This window comes from Ictidomys tridecemlineatus, chromosome 12 (assembly GCF_052094955.1).
Source record: "Ictidomys tridecemlineatus isolate mIctTri1 chromosome 12, mIctTri1.hap1, whole genome shotgun sequence".
Classification (NCBI taxonomy): Eukaryota; Metazoa; Chordata; class Mammalia; order Rodentia; family Sciuridae; genus Ictidomys; species Ictidomys tridecemlineatus.
In genome coordinates, this window is record NC_135488.1 from 114368024 (window position 1) to 114385128 (window position 17105).

At 39.9% G+C, this 17105-nt stretch overlaps 1 protein-coding gene across 13 annotated transcripts in view; it reads right to left on the reverse strand.

Moving 5' to 3' along the window:
- Positions 1-420: 420 nt before the first annotated feature.
- The window catches only part of Taf1b (TATA-box binding protein associated factor, RNA polymerase I subunit B), a 79798-nt gene continuing 63113 nt past the window's right edge, over positions 421-17105 (reverse strand). The window contains exons 15-17 of one of the 13 annotated variants that reach the window (XR_013429278.1): positions 5395-6363; positions 1952-2068; positions 421-617 (exon numbers count right to left, since the gene is read on the reverse strand). Coding sequence is in view for 5 of the 13 variants with exons in the window: in XM_078029680.1 (XP_077885806.1) it covers positions 6000-6363 (364 nt within the window). In the remaining 8 variants the exon portion in view is untranslated. Of the gene's footprint in view, positions 6364-11539; positions 11996-17105 lie in introns of those variants that run through there. The other 12 variants (XR_013429277.1, XR_013429275.1, XR_013429279.1 and 9 more) reach the window with 12 other exon arrangements.

The window sequence follows — 17105 nt, forward strand, 5'->3', positions numbered from 1 at the left end:
AATGAAGGAATATCAGCCCATAAAAAGAAGAACAGGAAGGGTCTTATGTGTAAATTGGAATATAGGATTGTTTGGTTTATTTCTAATGGTTCTTAAGTTAAAATTTGTAAGCTATTGATGATAGCTCCATTTTTAATATTTTCAATTATAAAAAGAATTATAAATGATTATTTAATCATAAAAAATGAATGCTCATTGTTTAAAAGAAGCAAAAAACAAAGGAAATATATAAGGAAAGATAAAAAGAGACATGTAAGTGATATAGAGGAGTAGAATACGGTTTCCTCCATTCACCATCTCTAGTCCCTCTTCCCCAGATAACCACTATTAACAGTTTTTGTGTGTTTACAGATATTTTCTAAATATGTAGAAGCACACACATAATTTCCTTTCTTACACAAATGGGACTCACACTGCAAATTCTCCATAGCTTGTTTTCACTTTTTATTTTTTAAACAGTTTCCACATCGACACATAGAAATATGTACTTTAGAAAAGGCTGCATATGGGGCTGGGGATGTGGCTCAAGCGGTAGCGCGTTCGCCTAGCATGCGTGCGGCCCGGGTTCGATCCTCAGCAGCACCACATACCAACAAAGATGTTGTGTCCACCGAGAACTAAGAAAAAATAAATAAATGTTAAAATTCTCTCTCTCTCTCTCTCTGTGCTCCCCTCTCTCTCACTCTCTCTTTAAAAAAAAAAAAAAAAGAAAAAGAAAAGGCTGCATAGTATTTCTTTGTACGGATGTGTGACGACTAGGCTATATTAGTGAGCAGTTACCAAGAGTCACTGTGAACATTCCATTAAGTGCATTTCTGTACACTTTCTAAGTGAAGCCATAGGATGTTTCTAGAGTTGGAATTGTTGGGGGGTGGGGAGGTATGCACAATTGCAACTTATACAGATCCCTCCAGACTGTTTTCCAACAATCTGCCTACTTAGACTCCTACCAGGGGAAGGTCAGACCCCCTACTGTGCCCACCCTCACCCACCATGGGCATTACCAACATTTGGTTTGCTAGTCTACTACTGGATGATAAATAGTACCTCATTGTTTTGATTTGCATTTTTAAAAGTTACCAGTGAGATTTAGCATCTTTTGATTTGTTTGGCAAAACTTTTTAAGCTCAAGGATGGGGAAGAGTTACTTTGTGTGTGTGTGTGTGTGTGTGTGTGTGTGTGTGTGCGTTTTGGTTTTTATTTTAACATTTTGAGACAGGATCTTGCTATGTTGCCCAGGCTGGCCCCAAACTCATAGGATCAAGCATTCCTGCTGCCTCAGCATCTGCCAGTACCTGGGACTAAAGGCACAAAACACCACACCCAGCTAGGGCCGTGTTTTTCTCGTTTGTAATACTGTGGATTGAACCCAGGAATGCTCTACCACCGAGCTATACCCCCCAGCTTACAGGTATGTGCCACTGAATCAGGCTTGGGATCGTATTTTTTTTTTTTAAGAGGCAGGATCTTTGACAGTAGTTTCCCAAGTTATGGGCTTTAGAGTAAGGAACTAATTTTGAACCCGCCTTTTCCTGGAGACCCCATGGTAGACAATAGACATAGACAATGGGGCAGTATGGTTTGCAGATTGAGTGACAGACCCAGGTTGTAGCCCAGTTCTACTGACCAGCAAGGTGACCTCAGTAGAGCTGCTTTTCTCTGTGCCTCTGTAAAAGGAAATGGTTGGACAGGTCATCGGTCCCTCCAGCAAGCTTGCCCCATGGCTCTAAGATTGGCTGTTGCGGTCAGAACCGTCACAATCCACATGCTGAAGTCCAACCTCCTTAAGGGCATTCTAGTTCCTTCTCCATCTGGCCCCTGTGTCCCCAAGGCCCTGCACCCCATGTCCTGGATTCAGGCCCCTCTCCACTGGACTTCTTTAAAAGCCAAACTCTAAAACCATTAGATTTACTCTCCAAGTACCTGGACCTCCCTTTACTAAACTGCTTACCACATGTCACTTTTTAGTTGATTCAGTTTTGCTCGAGTTCGAGAAAAGTACTTTGAGACTGGCTTCTTGTTTTTATCCTGAGCCACGTATATCCCTGCCAGTTCTCAGTCTTCCCATCTGGAAAATGAGGAAAATAGCATCGAGTGTTGTGAAGTTAATTAAGAGAATGCACTTAAAGGACCTCACACAATTCTGGGCAGGTGCATGTTTGACAGGTGGCTCCCATCTTCTCTAAAGGTTAGCAGGGCAGGAACCTGTCCATTCTTCCAGGTTAGATGCCACCTCATTGCCACTTGACAGCCATTTGCAGGGCTCATCACACTCAGGACTTCAGCTTGATGGATGGGACATCCCAAGTGGTTAAAAGATAATGGCAGAGCCTCCGTGCCCTGATAGCCAACGTTCCATCCCACCCAGTTCCCCAGAGCCATTGTGTCTCATGCTTTGGTCGGTGTGAGATGAAAGTTTTTCCACTGTGGAGAAAGGGTGTCAGAGGAAAGGAGAGCAGGATCTCCACCCTAACCTGCAGCCTTGTGACTTCAGAAAGTTACTTAACCTCTAGCCTCAATTTCCTCAACTGTGGTCGATGGGATAAGAATTCCTATTATTAAGGGTTTTCTTAATTTTTGTTGAAAAGTGTCCCAAACAATGCCAGGCACGTAACAGGGACTCAGTAAATACTAAACTTTCCCACCTCCCCCATTTTCCTCATTCTAATATAAGGACAAGAATGTTATCTCACATTTAAAAAAAATCCTCATCATCTAATACAGAGCATATATTGTAAAGGACCTACGAACATTGTTTCTCAGGATGGTTAGCGACATTAACCTTCCGGTAGTATTCAGTCTTGACAGGATCACATACCCCAGCTCATATGAGTCTGAAAACAACACTTCAAAGCAGACAGGATTATGCTCCTCTTATATCGGGGGGAAACTAGGTACAGAGAGACCACAAGATGTATTCAAAGTCTCTTCACAAGTAAGGTTGGGACTTGAACCTCTTCATCTTGTTTCTAAATCCCAATTTTTTTTTTCTGTCTAGTTGGCAGGACTGCAGACAAGAGAGTATACCTGCTTGAGATCCTGGGTTCAGACTGTGGCCTTGTAACACACCTGGACCCATTAAACATGGGAGGGCTGTGACCAGTGCTTCCTGTGATAATGTCTGGCTTGGGAGATGGCATTGAGGTGTTCTCTAAGTAGATGCTCAAGCTTAGAGGGCACATTGACTCTCAGGATTGTCTCTCCACTTTTTGCTAACCATACACACTGTTTTCAAATGTCTTTGGTGACAGTCATGAGTATGCATATGAAGGCTGTGTCCCTTACCACAATGCCTGTCTACCACTGCCAGGGTGACTGTGGTCTCAGCTGAGTCTTGTCAAGGACCTGGGCCTTGATCCAGACTGGGTCACCAAGAAGCCAGCAGCTCTCCCTGTTTGTGAATGGAGGCAGAAGCTGCGTAGAACTGGGCGTCACCCACCTGCTAGCAACCAGAGCCTAGATACCTCACATTCTTTTCCTATGGCTTCACTGTAGATCGATCATTCCAGCAAAGGACCAGCAGTTGCAACACAGCTACATAAAGCCCTAGGCTTAGCAGCACTGTCTTAACCTCCAGTAAACCTCCCTTACCCGTGATTAACAACGAATTGGGCGTAGCCATTAGGCTCACTGCCACTTTAAGAAAACACCAGACAAGAGTCAAGAGGCCATGGGAGGCTTGCTGGCTCACATTTGTGGGTTTTACTCTTAGAAGAATGGGTCAGAGACTTTTGCTATAAAATAACATCCATTTAAAATTGTTGGAGTATCTCCATGTTTTAAAACGAGAGATTATCTCAATTTAAAGGTAGGAAACAAGCAAAGAGGGATTAAGTCACTTGCCTGAAATTGACATTTCTCTAACCTGGCGTTTACAGTTGATGTCCCCAGCTGACAATGTCCTTTTTAAAAATTTCCGTATTTTTGTGCTCATTTTTGATCTGTCTTTTCTCAACCATGAGGCTAACAATTCTAATATCTGGAATTTTATTGTTATTTTTATGTTATTGAATTTTATGTTATTCTTGTTGGTGACACTTAGGAAAAATAACTAGTGGTTGAAAAAAGAGATGGGAAAAATCCAGAGAATTCTGTGATAAGTATCAAGAGGGGGAAAAAGCGGGGGCAGGTGGCAGAGCCCGAGGATGCCCTTGGGAGCAGGGGCGCCTGGTGCTGGTGAGCCGGCTGCAGCTCTGGCCGCACTGCTGTGGGCTGGGGGCTTGTGGAGCAGTACTGATGAGATAACCTTTAATTCTTTAACAAAACCTTCTCAAAGCCCCAGGAAACTCCAGCTCACTCTGCTCTAAGGCTCTTGGGGTCAGCAGAAGGGAGGTACCAACTCAGGAAGTCCTCGGAGGGCCAGGCAGAGTGCATATATTCTGCTTAAGGCTCGAGCAATCCTGCAATTTCTGAGGAGCTGTGGGAGTGCATGGAAATTAACCATATAAAACCCATTTTTATGAATTCTATGTGGAAAATGTCCTAGATAGGCTTCTTTGGTATGTTGCTTTATATTATCTATGGGAACTGTTTTTCCTTTTTCTCAAGTTTCTTAAATCTCAGTCTTCAGGGCCCTTGGAGTCATGGAGGGCGTCAAGCTGCACTGCCACTCTGTGGCCCCCATCTGTGTGCACACAGCCGACGCCAGCACGGCTCTCAGGCTGCTCTGGACATCAGGGACGCTGCCTGCAGGAGCCGAGATGGAGGGTAGAAATGGAGGAGATGGCATCTGAGCAGGGTCCTAAGGGAGAATAAGCGATCTTGCTCTGAGAAGGCCCTTCCTGATAGCGAATCTGGCCCCGGCAAGGGCCCCAGGGTGTGAGATGTCATGGCTTGCCTGAGATGGAGGAAGCATGCAGGGAAGGAGACAGGAACAATGGTGTAGGAGCCACAATCCGATGACCTCTCAGGCCAAGCCATCGGGCCTGTAGACAACGAGGAGCCACCAGAGGATTTTGAACCCAGTGTTATTAAATCTATTTTTGGAAAATAACTGGCTGAGGAATGACAAATGCCTGGAGAGGAAAGAGGTTTTGCAATCCCCCAGAGAGGTGAGAGGGTCTGAGCCAGCAGTGACTGTGTTGATGGGAGGCGCTGGGCCCAAGTGTCAGATCTGAGACTTATGAGAAGTTGGGGTGTCAAGTAGGGAGGGGCTAGAGATTTACAGCTGGAGCCATTAGGAGAGTGGTGCTGTAATGGAGAGGCAGGGAACGCAGAGGAAGAACAGGTTTAGGGTGGAGGCACGTTGGGGGTTGACGAGGAGGTACACCAGTCATAAACACCAGTGTTTTCCCAGACCAGCCCTGGGGATCCCAAGATTCCAAACAGACATCACGGAAGACTGAAGTCTCTGAGAGGCAGCACTGGGAATCAAAGACTCTACAGCCAAGTTACCTGGGATTTGTCCTTCTTTAGTAGCTTCCTATGTGACCCTGGTCAAGTCATTTAACTTCTTGTGTCCCAGTATCCTCACCTGGAAAATAATACAATGACCACATACTAGGAGTGCTAAGAGGACAAAGAGTCTGCATATGATGTGTTAGGAGAGTATCCGTCACTCTAAGTAGGACAGCTATTTGATGGGCCACAGGAATAGTTTGGGCAAAAGTTATGCAATTTCCCTCTTCTGAACTAAAAGTACTTCACCTTGATTCAAAACTAACATTTGGAAGGCAATTAAGTCTGTTCGCTAAATAGTGAAAACTGCGTTGCAGTAACTGATAATGAAAGTAGGATGCGCTTTGCAAATTTCCTTTTTTTAAATTATTAAAAAACACACTAAATATCTATTTGGTACCAGATTCTCTAAGGAACCCTGAGAAATAGCCCCTGAAAGGGTGCCAAGTTAGGCAAAAAGAAGGCCTTACTAAATGTCAAAAAAGGATGTGCTGTGGTGGGTGCCGTGGGATTGAAAGAATGGAACACTGAAGGAAGGGGGTGGGAGTGCTGAGGTCCGAGGTTCCAGTGAGCCGCAGGGGAGGAAGCAGCCAAGCAGCAGCCTATGCCTGGAGGCAGCCTGTGGCTAGTGGGAGGGCGTGGTGATAAGGAGCAGGTGCTGGAGCCACCCCATCCGCATTGCCCCTCAGGCTGGGGCGAGTGGCAGAGGAGGGACCCCAGGGACATTCCTGACCAACACTATTTGTGACTGATGCAGGTCCCTGGACTGCACTGTGAAGAGACACTGGATAGAGTAAGAAGCAATTAGAACAAATCAAAACCCACAACAAAACAAACCCACTTTGGAGTAGAGAGGAGTTGGCTTGGTTGAGCTGGGAGGAAGAGGCGGCTTGGATCCCCTCTGTAAATCCCAGAACCTCAGCAGGGTAACTGCCTGGGACCTGATTTTTCTTGTGGTGTGAACTCCTAAAAACAGATAAGAAAAAAATATTTTCCTACTTTTAACTTCAGGGTATTTTTCTTTCAAAGTTTAAAATATACAAAAACATCAAGCAATGCATAAAAATACAAAATTTATCATGAAACTGTTCATTCTTATCTAAGATTGATAGCAATAGGTAAGTTAGTCATGCTACTCATTCCCCTGCAAAGGTTTAGCACTTCAGAAATATATTCTCATAGAAGGGAAGCCAGTGGCATTGAGGATGAGAATGGGGGAAGGGAAAAGGAAGTTAAGGGGGGATGAAAGTGAGAAAATTATGCTATGCGCAGATACTAATATATATGAATGAATGTCACTATTATGTATAATTATAATGCACAAATAAAATATTTTTAAAAAGGAATTTAATAGTGATAATCAGTGGGTGATGGAATGGGGATGTTTTTATTATTTATTTTTGGCTTATCTGCATTTTCTAGTTTCTTAATGTTCATAATACTGCATTTGAAATAAAAATTTTAAAAAATGTATTAAAAACACTGAAATGTATAGAGTTTCTGGGAGTTTTTAAATTCAAAAATCACATTTTTTCATTTTAGGTAATGTTTAATTTGATCACTTAATGCAATTAATGTGGTCAATGATGATAAAATTTAAGTGGCAATCTGACTTAAAAATTCCTATGGGGGAATCTGTGAGTTACCCAGTTCAACACAAATATCCATTAAACATGCATTAATTGTTCCAGAAGGAAATTATTGTTCCAGAAGGGCAAAAGGCCAAGTGAGCTGAAATACCAGGTGCTTAATTTATAAAGTCAATAAAAGCACTCTTTTGTAAGCTCTTCTCAGGTCATAGCATATTATCAGGTAAGTCTGGCACTAAAATCACTCTATGCTTAAATACTTCACAAGGGCACAAAACAAGGGAACATACAATAAGAGCTTCTCGAAGGTACTTTGTGAGAGACCAAATACTGTGTGAATTTATTCAGCTTTCAAGAACACAGAGGTATTTTAAGTTTTTTTTTAAATAAGGTTACCAGCAACACACTCAAGATAAAAATACTTTACTATTTGCAGTTATAAAATAATGCACAGAATTTTTACAGCAGCCACAGTAGGAAATTCTCCAAAAGGTCTTCCTGATGGTTTGAGAATATGTTCCTCCTCTCTTTGCAAGTAGTATGTCTTTTTCTGCACGGGAGGTTAGGAGTAATGCCTGAGAATTCTGTATTTCTAATAAGTTCCCAGGCAAGGCAATGTTGATGTTCCTGGTCCAGAGACAGCACTTCTGTCATAAACAGTTACAAACTTTTTATTGAAACAAATTTACAATATCCAAAAACCTTCCACTATCCCAAGGATGCAAAGGAAAGGGGTCGGGCAAACTGCTAAAGCAATAGGAAGTCCACCGTTGATGACTTTTCAAACATGTAATCTGGACTCTGGAGTCTCAGACCTGGGCTCAAATCTGAGCTGGCCTTGCGTTAGCTCTTGGACAGGCTATGAACTATCACTAACCCTTAGTTTCTCCTCTGTTACACAAGGATGGCAGCACGGCCACAGAGCTGCAGAGCAGGCTGCCTTTTGCCTAATACCACCTACATGTGCTGGCACAGTCATAATTCCCTCTTCCCTTTTCTGTAGTAGACAAAGACACTTTTCCTATGGTTGAATACGTTTTTAAATGTGAAAACACTGACCCCCTTAGAGCAAATTAAGGCTCAAATGTTAATTTGTAAGACTTGAAATCCCCACAGAGCCTTATTTTTCACTTCCCTCTCTGCCCTTGTTCATCTTATTTCATATTTATGGGCGGCCCAATACTTTTCAGAGCTTCACCGTTTTGATATTTTAAGCATACAGACCTTGTTTGCAACTTCAATTTGTTTTTATTTTTATTTTTTTAAACAGGGAGAGAGAGAGAGAGAGAGAGAATTTTAATATTTATTATTTTTTAGTTTTCGGCGGACACAACATCTTTGTTTTTGTATGTGGTGCTGAGGATCGAACCCGGGCCGCATGCATGTGCGCTACCGCTTGAGCCACATCCCCAGCCCCTTCAATTTGTTTTTAAACTTAAAGGAGCCATAGCACCTCAAGTAATGATATTGATTCCATAATATTCATCATATTAAAAAACGATTTTTCAGTTCACATCTTTAGAAAAGAACGTTTTCAGCTATAAGAGATATATTTCCTTGATTCTCCCCCAAATCCTACTCCTAAGCATGAATATTGCCACATATCAACAGTTTCTTTTTATAGCTAAGTAGTATTTTATTGATGATCATTTCACTTAATTATGTATTTCTTTTTGATTATTACAAATAAAGCTATGAATATCTGTGTACAAGTCTATGTGGGAGCATATTTTTTCTATTTGAATAGATATTTAGTCATAGAATGCTGCATCATATGGCAGGTATAATTTTCACTTTTAAGAAACCACCAAGGGCTGGGGATATAGCTTAGTTGGTAGAGTCCTTGCTTCACATGTACAAGGCCCTAGGTTCTAACCCCCAGCACCACAAAAAAAAAAAAAAAAAAAAAAAAGATTCCTTTCTTTTGGGGCTGGGGATGTGGCTCAAGCGGTAGCGTGCTTGCCTGGCATGCGTGTGGCCCGGGTTCAATCTTCAGCACCACATACAAACAAAGATGTTGTGTCTGCTGAAAAACTAAAAACAAAAACAAAAACAAAAACAAAAAAAAACACTAAAATATATATATATATAAATTCTCTCTCTTAAAAAAAAAAAAAAAAGAAACCATCAAGCTTGTTCTCTTTTTTTTGGTGGTGCTGGGGATCAAACTCATGCTAGGCAAGTGCTTACCACTGAGCCATTTTCCCAGCCTACCAAACTGCTTCTAAAGTGGTTGTACTACTTTACATGGCTACCAGCCTATGGGAGCATAAGATGCTCCAAGTTCTTGCCAACTTAACTCTATTCAGTCTTAGAAAAATTCATTTAGTCAGTGTGCAATGGTAACTCATTCTAGTTTTCATTAGCATTTTCCCAATAATGAGTAAAACTTAGCACCTTTCATGGGCTTATTTGTGTATTTTCTTTGTTCAAATCTTTTGCCTATTTTTTTTTGGGGGGGAGGCGGTACTGGGGATTGAAGCCAGGGATGGTTAACCACTGAGCAGCATCCCCAGCCCTTTTGATTTTTTATTTTGAGAAAGAATATTATTAATTTGCTTAGGGTCTTGCTAAGTTCCTAAGGCTAGCTTTGAACTCACAATCCTCCTGCCTCAGCCTTCCTGGGATTACAGTTGTGTGCCACTACATCCAGCCTTTTGTCTATTTTTAATTGGGTTGTTTGCTTTCTTACTGAGTCGTGATATTTCTTTATATAAATATGTCCTTTGTTTGATATGTTTTGCATATTTTTTTCCCCAGCCTGCGATCTGACTTCATTTTCATAAGTCTTAGAAGAGAGAAACTTTCTCAAGAATAACCCAAATAGCTCTCTATTAAAGAAAGTGGATTTACAGTTAAAAACTTTCCCCAAAACAAAGCCTTCCCAATTCAGCTCCAGATGGACTTTACTACTAAACAGCTGAGGAATAAATAAAAAGAAACCCACAAAAGTGCTTCTAAAAAAATAAAAACAGAAGAAGTGTTGACAACTCATTCTGGGATTCCAGCATTGTCTTGATACAAAAAATAGATAATCACAAGAAAATAAAGCTACAGAATATGACTTATGAACACAGATGCAGAAATATGTAACAAAATGTTAGAAAATAAAATTTAACAATGTACAAAATGGAGGAGGACCAAGTGAGGTTTATCCTGGGAATGCAAGGTTGGTTTAACATTTGAAACTCAATCAATGTAATTTATCGTATTAACTGACTCAAGCAGAAAAAGTGTTTGAAAATAAAGGACATCAACTCCTGATCAGATGGGGAACTTCTCAACATTTTTCTCCCCTTTGCACTGGTGATTAAACTTGGTGTTTTACCACTGAGCCATATCCCCAGTCCTTTTAGCTTTTGAGACAGGGTCACAGGGTCTTGCTAAGTAGCCCAGGCTGGCCTTGAACTCACTCCTGCCTCAGTCTCCCAAATTACTGGAATTTACAGGCATGTGCTTTTTCAACCTTTTGCTTATAAAATGGCATCCCATGATGCCACCTGGCATAAAAGCCAAAATCCTTACCATCACCTTGAAATCACATGGCAACCTCTTCCATCCCTTCTGCCACCTCTCTCCCCTTCAGCTGTCATACATGTGCCACTCTGAACAAGTAGGTGAATCCATCATGTTTGCTCTGACCTCAGAGCCTCTCCCTTTTCCCCTCTTCCTGGAATGATTTCCCCTGAATAGCTACCTGGCTTGCTCTCTCTACTGTACTTCTTAAAAGTTGGCCTTTGCTCAAATGTCACCTCCCCAGAAAATCCCCCCTCAATGACCCTTTATAAAATGGCCCACCTTATCACTTATCCCTTGCTTTTTTATTTTGCTTTTTCTTCCTTGTATTTCATTCATATGTAGTTGTTTCCTATCTGCTCCCTCCTAATTAGAACATATGATCCTCAAGGCAGTGATTTTGTTCAGTGCTGTATCCCCAGTGTCTAGAATTAGTCACTGGAATACAGAAATTGGTAGGTAAGATTTGCGCATTCTTTGAGCAAGAATGATTGATTTTCCAAAGTCCTTATCAGATATAAGCCTTTAACAATTTTAACCAATCTAATATGTGGGTCCTATCCTTTATTTTGGTTTGTATTTCTTTGAATTTGAGTGAGACTGACTCCCTGATTTTTGGATATGCCTTTCTATTTCTTTTTTTCAGAAAACTATCTTTTCATACATATCTCTCAGTGTTTGTCTTTTTCCTATTTCTTTGTGAGAACTTTTGATATATTAAAGAAATTATTTCTTTGTCCATCATATGCTGCAAATATATTTTCCCAGTTTGTCATCTTCTGTGTAGTCATGTTATCAGTCTTTTCCTTTCATTTGATTCTGGGTCTGTGGCATGCTTATGACGTCTTTCACAATTCCAAGATCACTGAAGTATTCATACTCGTTTCCTTATAAAACTTTTACATATGTATATGTGAAAGATTGTAATGTTTATATCTGATCCATCTGGGATTTATGTTGTGGTAATAAAGGGTAAGGAAGTAATCTAGTTTTAAAAGTACATTTAGTTTTAAAGAATAATGAATACAATTTCTAGATACCATTTATATAATTTATTGTTTTAAATTTCTCAAAGAACCAGGGTTTTGTGCATGTTGGGTAAGTGCTCTCCCCAGCCCTTCGCCTGTTTTACCATACATATTTTTATACACAATTGATGTGCGTATGTGTGCATACGCGCACGCTCAGTAATATTTTTCATAATACCCTAGAATGTTATATATTATGTTACAATCTGACATTACTTCACTTTAGAAGTATTTTTCCAAAAAGTTTCTATTTCATTTTTTCAATGTCTTCTTACTTTCCTGGATCTTGAAAATTTCTGTTTTGTTTCACTATATTTTTTTTTAAAAAGTTTCTTTTCAATTAAGCTCACTTCTTCATGGAGAAGAGATGTCTTTACTCTCAGCAAGAAGGAGAAGAGATTGAGTATAAACTGATAACTCAGAGAAAAATTTGATTCTTCATAGGTTGTCACATGTTTACAGTAGCTAGAAGGGGAAGAAAAAGGATTAAGTTGTCTTTAAATGGTATTTCATAAATGTATGCACCTATCCTTTGCACATCCCCCAAATAACTTAGCAAGTATATATAGTTATCCTTAAAATAGTACTATGGGTTAGAAGAAAACTTAGATCAATCTGGTACAACTTTTTAATTATATAAAAAAAGCACTTTCACATTGTCTGCAATCACTATGCAAGGGATACAAGTGTATGAAGAACCAGGCCTTGTAAGTCCCCACCATGAGTGTGTAAGTTATTTCCACTCCACATTGGCCCCTGTCCCTCTTCTTAACATGGTCAAAGAAAGCAAAAACAGTCAGGGAGAGAATCCAGAGCCTCACTCAAGCTAGGCAAGTGCTTTACTAATGAGCTACATCCTCAGCAACAACCCCCACTTTTTTTTTTTTTTTTTTAAATTTTGAGACAGGTTCTTGCTAAGTTACCCAAGCTGGGTCTCAAACTAGTGATCCTTCTACTTCAGCCTCCTAAGTAGCTGGGATTGCACGTTTTTTAAAAGCTAACAAAAGAAAACAAATAATTCCTAACTTCCATCCAAAATAAGATCCCAGACCTATAATGTTGAGTGCCATACTGTATGGAATGTTGACAGAAGAATTTACCATATACTTTCATATACTTTAAAACAGTAGAAATAAATCTGATCAAATCTCTTACTATCACCAAATCTCTAATTAATGCTACCAATCTCCAATTCACCAAAGTATTAGCAATTCAGGGCACAGAAGAACATATTAAATGGTATCCTACGACCTATAATCAGCAAAGTCCAGATTATGGGAAGTTGTACAGGACACATGACCTGCATTACTCAATAAGTAAATTGTAAGGGGTTGGGATGGGGAGTGCGATAAGAGAGGAACTATAGGAACTAAAACACTGAAGGGATATGTCAACCACTTGCAATAGATGGGCCTTACTTAGATTCTGAGTGAAACTCATTACAAAACTGATAACTAAAAATCTAAACACTGACTGCATGTTTGATAATATATTAAAAATTACTATTAATTTTAATGTCTGATTAATAGTATCAGGGTTTTATTTTTACAACTGTTATAATGTTTATGATCTACTTCCAAATACCATGGGGGTAGAAGGATGAAGGAGTGAGTTGTGTTTGGGTGAAGCAGACTAGCCATGCCCACAAGTGCTGAGCTGGGCATAGGGGGTTCATTATTCTTGTCTCTCTACTTTTGAATATGCTTGAACCGGCCCTAATACAGTTTAAAAAGCAAGTGAACAAATAATATTTGAGATATTATGATTTACATAATGTATGGGGCCTATGTTGCTGAATCACATATGCATCATAAAGCTATGCCACCATCATCTGTGGCTCTAGATAGCTGCTCTTAGTTCTCTCATTTGTAAATTAGGAAAAAAACCTAAAACAAAACAAAAAAACACAACAGCATTTGCACCTCTCAAGGATGATAAAAAGATTAAGTAAGAATACATATTAGCACTTAACCTAGTGCCTGGCACATACTAAGGGCTCAAAAATATTCACTTTTTGGGGCTGGGGATGTGGCTCAAGCAGCAGCGCGCTCGCCTGGCGTTCATGCGGCCCGGGTTCGATCCTCAGCACCACATACAAACAAAGATGTTGTGTCCGCCGATAACTAAAAAATAAATATTTAAAAAAAACTCTCTCTCTCTCTCTTTAAAAAAAAAAATGTTCACTTTAAACATTTTTCATTTCCACTTAAAATCTTAAGGTAACTTTAATAATACAGAATAAAGTCAACTAGTAGGGAATTTAAAAGTTGTATCATCTGTTCACTGCTTGGTTTAATAAAGATCAAACATAAGCCATGTATAGTAATTCCTCCAAATGCAGTGATTTCTTGCTTTCCTTCTTTTTTGCGGGGAGGGTACTGGAGACTGAACCCAGGGCAGTGCACACCCTAGGCCAGCACTCCACCACTGAGATGCATCCCAAGCCCTGTTTTGCTTCCCTTTTAATTTCAGTTATATTGAGATTTTTTCAGACAAAATGTTATCATACACACACACACAAAAAGTGAACTTACGGACCTTAAGGAAAGCTCTATTTCTACCCCAGAAAGACAAGAAAAGGAATCAGATATTCCTGATACACTAAGAACTTGTTATTTCCAAGTTAAACCACTGACAACTTAAAATGGATACCTGCTTTATCATAAACTCAGAAATCTTCCCTAAAGTTATAAGCTATAAAACAAAATGCAGCACATTATTAACTTCTCATTGCCATTCATTCTGCAGTGAGTAGAACAAGTGACGTCTCTTGAGCTCTGCTTGACATGTAACATAAATGAGTATGGTAAATGGATGCTTCAAGTTTTGTTTTGTTTATGTGTGTGTGTGTGTGTGTGTGGTATTGTAGATTGGACCCAGGGGTGCGCTACCATTGAGCTATATCCCAGCCATTTTTATTTTATTTTGAGAAAGGGTCTTGCTATATTGCCCAGGCAGGCCTTGAACTTGGGATCTTCCTGCCTCAACCTCCTGCATTTCTGGGATTACAGGCATGCACCACTGTGCCCAGCCCAAAATGTTTATATAAACAATTTTATGCCCAATAAAACAGGTCTAAATTTATAAGACAATAGTGCTTTAAAGGCATAACCTTTCTTAGAGGTTCAAATGTGCATGCAGGTTGGTAGTACATGTCTATAATCTCAGCTACTCAGGAGACAGGAGGATCACAAATTCGAGGTCAGCTTGGGCAACTTAGCAAGACCCTGTGTCAAAATAAAAATAAACAGCTAGGGTTATGGCTCAGTGGTAGAGTGCTTGCCTCACATGTGAGGCACTGGGTTTGCGTCTCAGCACTGCATGTAAATAAATGAATAAAATAAAGGTTCATCAACAACTAAAAATATTAAATAAATAAATAAATAAATAAAAATAAAAATAAAAAGAGCTGGGCATGTAGCTCAGTGGTAGAGCATGCCTGGGCTCAATCCCCAGTACCAGAGAGAGAGGGTAAGTTCAAATGTATGGGAAAGAAATAAGGAATAGTCTCTGAATGTACACAAAAAGCAAACTGGGTAGCACAAATTAATGTTTTGGTGGTGTCCAACATGTTCATATATGAGTATTGCTTTTTACTATAGCTTTAAAAGAACAATTAAATATTCAAATCAAATTTTTGTGGTACCCACAAAGCACCTCCATTTCCTGTGGAACAGAACTAGAAAACCACAGCTCCACTCCCTCCTATGGAGAGAGGTGAACCATCTGCCCCTTACAGGCAGGTCAAGATTGCTCTTCTGACCTCCCAGTTGTCATAACTGGCCTACCTGAACATGGGGGCTACTATCAAGTGAACAACAATGAGGGTGTAGATTCACAGAATATTAGCTCTGCCTTGGGAGGGACAAACCACTCTCCCCCCTGGAGTGCTGCTGGGGCCCTGCTCTGCCTAGCTCTCTAAGCACCAGTGCTCTCATCATCATTTTACAATAAAAGTGCGTCTCTTCCAAACCCTCAGAAGTGAGTCCTGTCTAAAAAATTATCTATATAGCTGAAGGTCTGCTTTCTTTAGCATCAAAGACTTCATTTCAACCACCTGGAAGGAAATCTTTAAAAAAAATGAATTATGTATTACTTATTATTATTGGTACTGAGGATTGAACCCAGGGGATGCTTAATCACTGAGCTACATCCCCAGCTCTTTTTAAATTTAAAAAAAAATTTTGAGACAGGATTTCACTAAGTTGCTTAGGGCTTCACTAAATTACTGAGGCTAGCCTAGAACTTGTGCTCTTCCTGCCTTAGCCTCTCAAGTCACTGTGATTATAGGCATGTGCCACTACACCCAGCTTTCTTGACTATCTTGAACTAAGCATATTAGCATATTGTAGTTGTTTTAAAGCCTTTATATTATTATTATTTTTTAAAGCCTTATATTATTACAAGCTGTCTGCTTTATTGTAAAAGTTAGAAAATATGGCAAATATGGCTACAAAAAACAAATCCAAAGCAAGCACACAGCATTGTGGGACAAGTTCTGTGTTAAAGTAGACACCATCAGACCTTCTCAGTGACATGGAGGTATGAGTTATATGTCGTGAAGGGACTTCAAACCACTGTAATTTGAGTGCTTTTGTCAGCTTTGGATTTGGTGCTGGCTCCTCTATTGTTTGTCATTTATGTTTGTTGTGATTTACAAGCAAAGTACCCATTAGATCCCTCTAATTTTTTTTTTTTTCCAATTATTAGGCTTCTGGAAATCAGATAGCTCAGCTGGACAGAAACACTTGGAGGCAGTCTACAAGCTCTCGGAGAAATAAATAATTTTTTTGTGGTTTTTGTGACATTTTGATTGCTTGGATGAAGGCTTTTTTGTTCACCCTGTGCTTCTAGACTGTGGTCTCAACTAGGCAAAGTGGGCAGTAGTTGTGGAACAGAAAATCATGGTATTACTGAAACCGTCTAAGTTACAGAAGTTACCGTTGAGGAAGAGAAGCAGAGAAGAAAACCTCGACTATTTAATCTTAATTATGTCAAGGTCTCCTCATAGCTCACTATGTTCTACATGGCATGAACTCTAAGAATATCCACACATCTGCCTATGCACCCTTTGAAAAGCACAGACCTATCAGATCAGTCTAGCAGAATATCTTTATTCTCAGGACATACCTAAGGAAATACCAAGACGTAAAGGGGAATGATATATGTCATTCAGAAAAAATATGTATTTAAAAATACAGTGGGTTCTCTGAATTAGCACTGACACTTCTACTGCTTGGCAGCCTCATTGCAGGTTAATTTAGCTAGTGGGAATAGCTTGTGTTAATTGTGAGACATCACATTTCTTGATTTTACAGCTTTCCTAAATTCTTACATAAGACTCAACGTATAATTCTGAAATTTTTTTAAAGATATTTTTTAGTTGTAGTTGGAGACAATACCTTTATTTTATTTATTTATTATTATGTGGTGCTGAGGATTGAACCCTGGGCCTCGCACGTGCTAGGCAAGTGCTCTATGGCTGAGCCCCAGCCCCAGTCCATAATTCTGATTTTCTTGACTATGAGCTTACCATCTTCTGGTGGGTTGCGGGTGTAGCTCAGTGGTAGAGTAT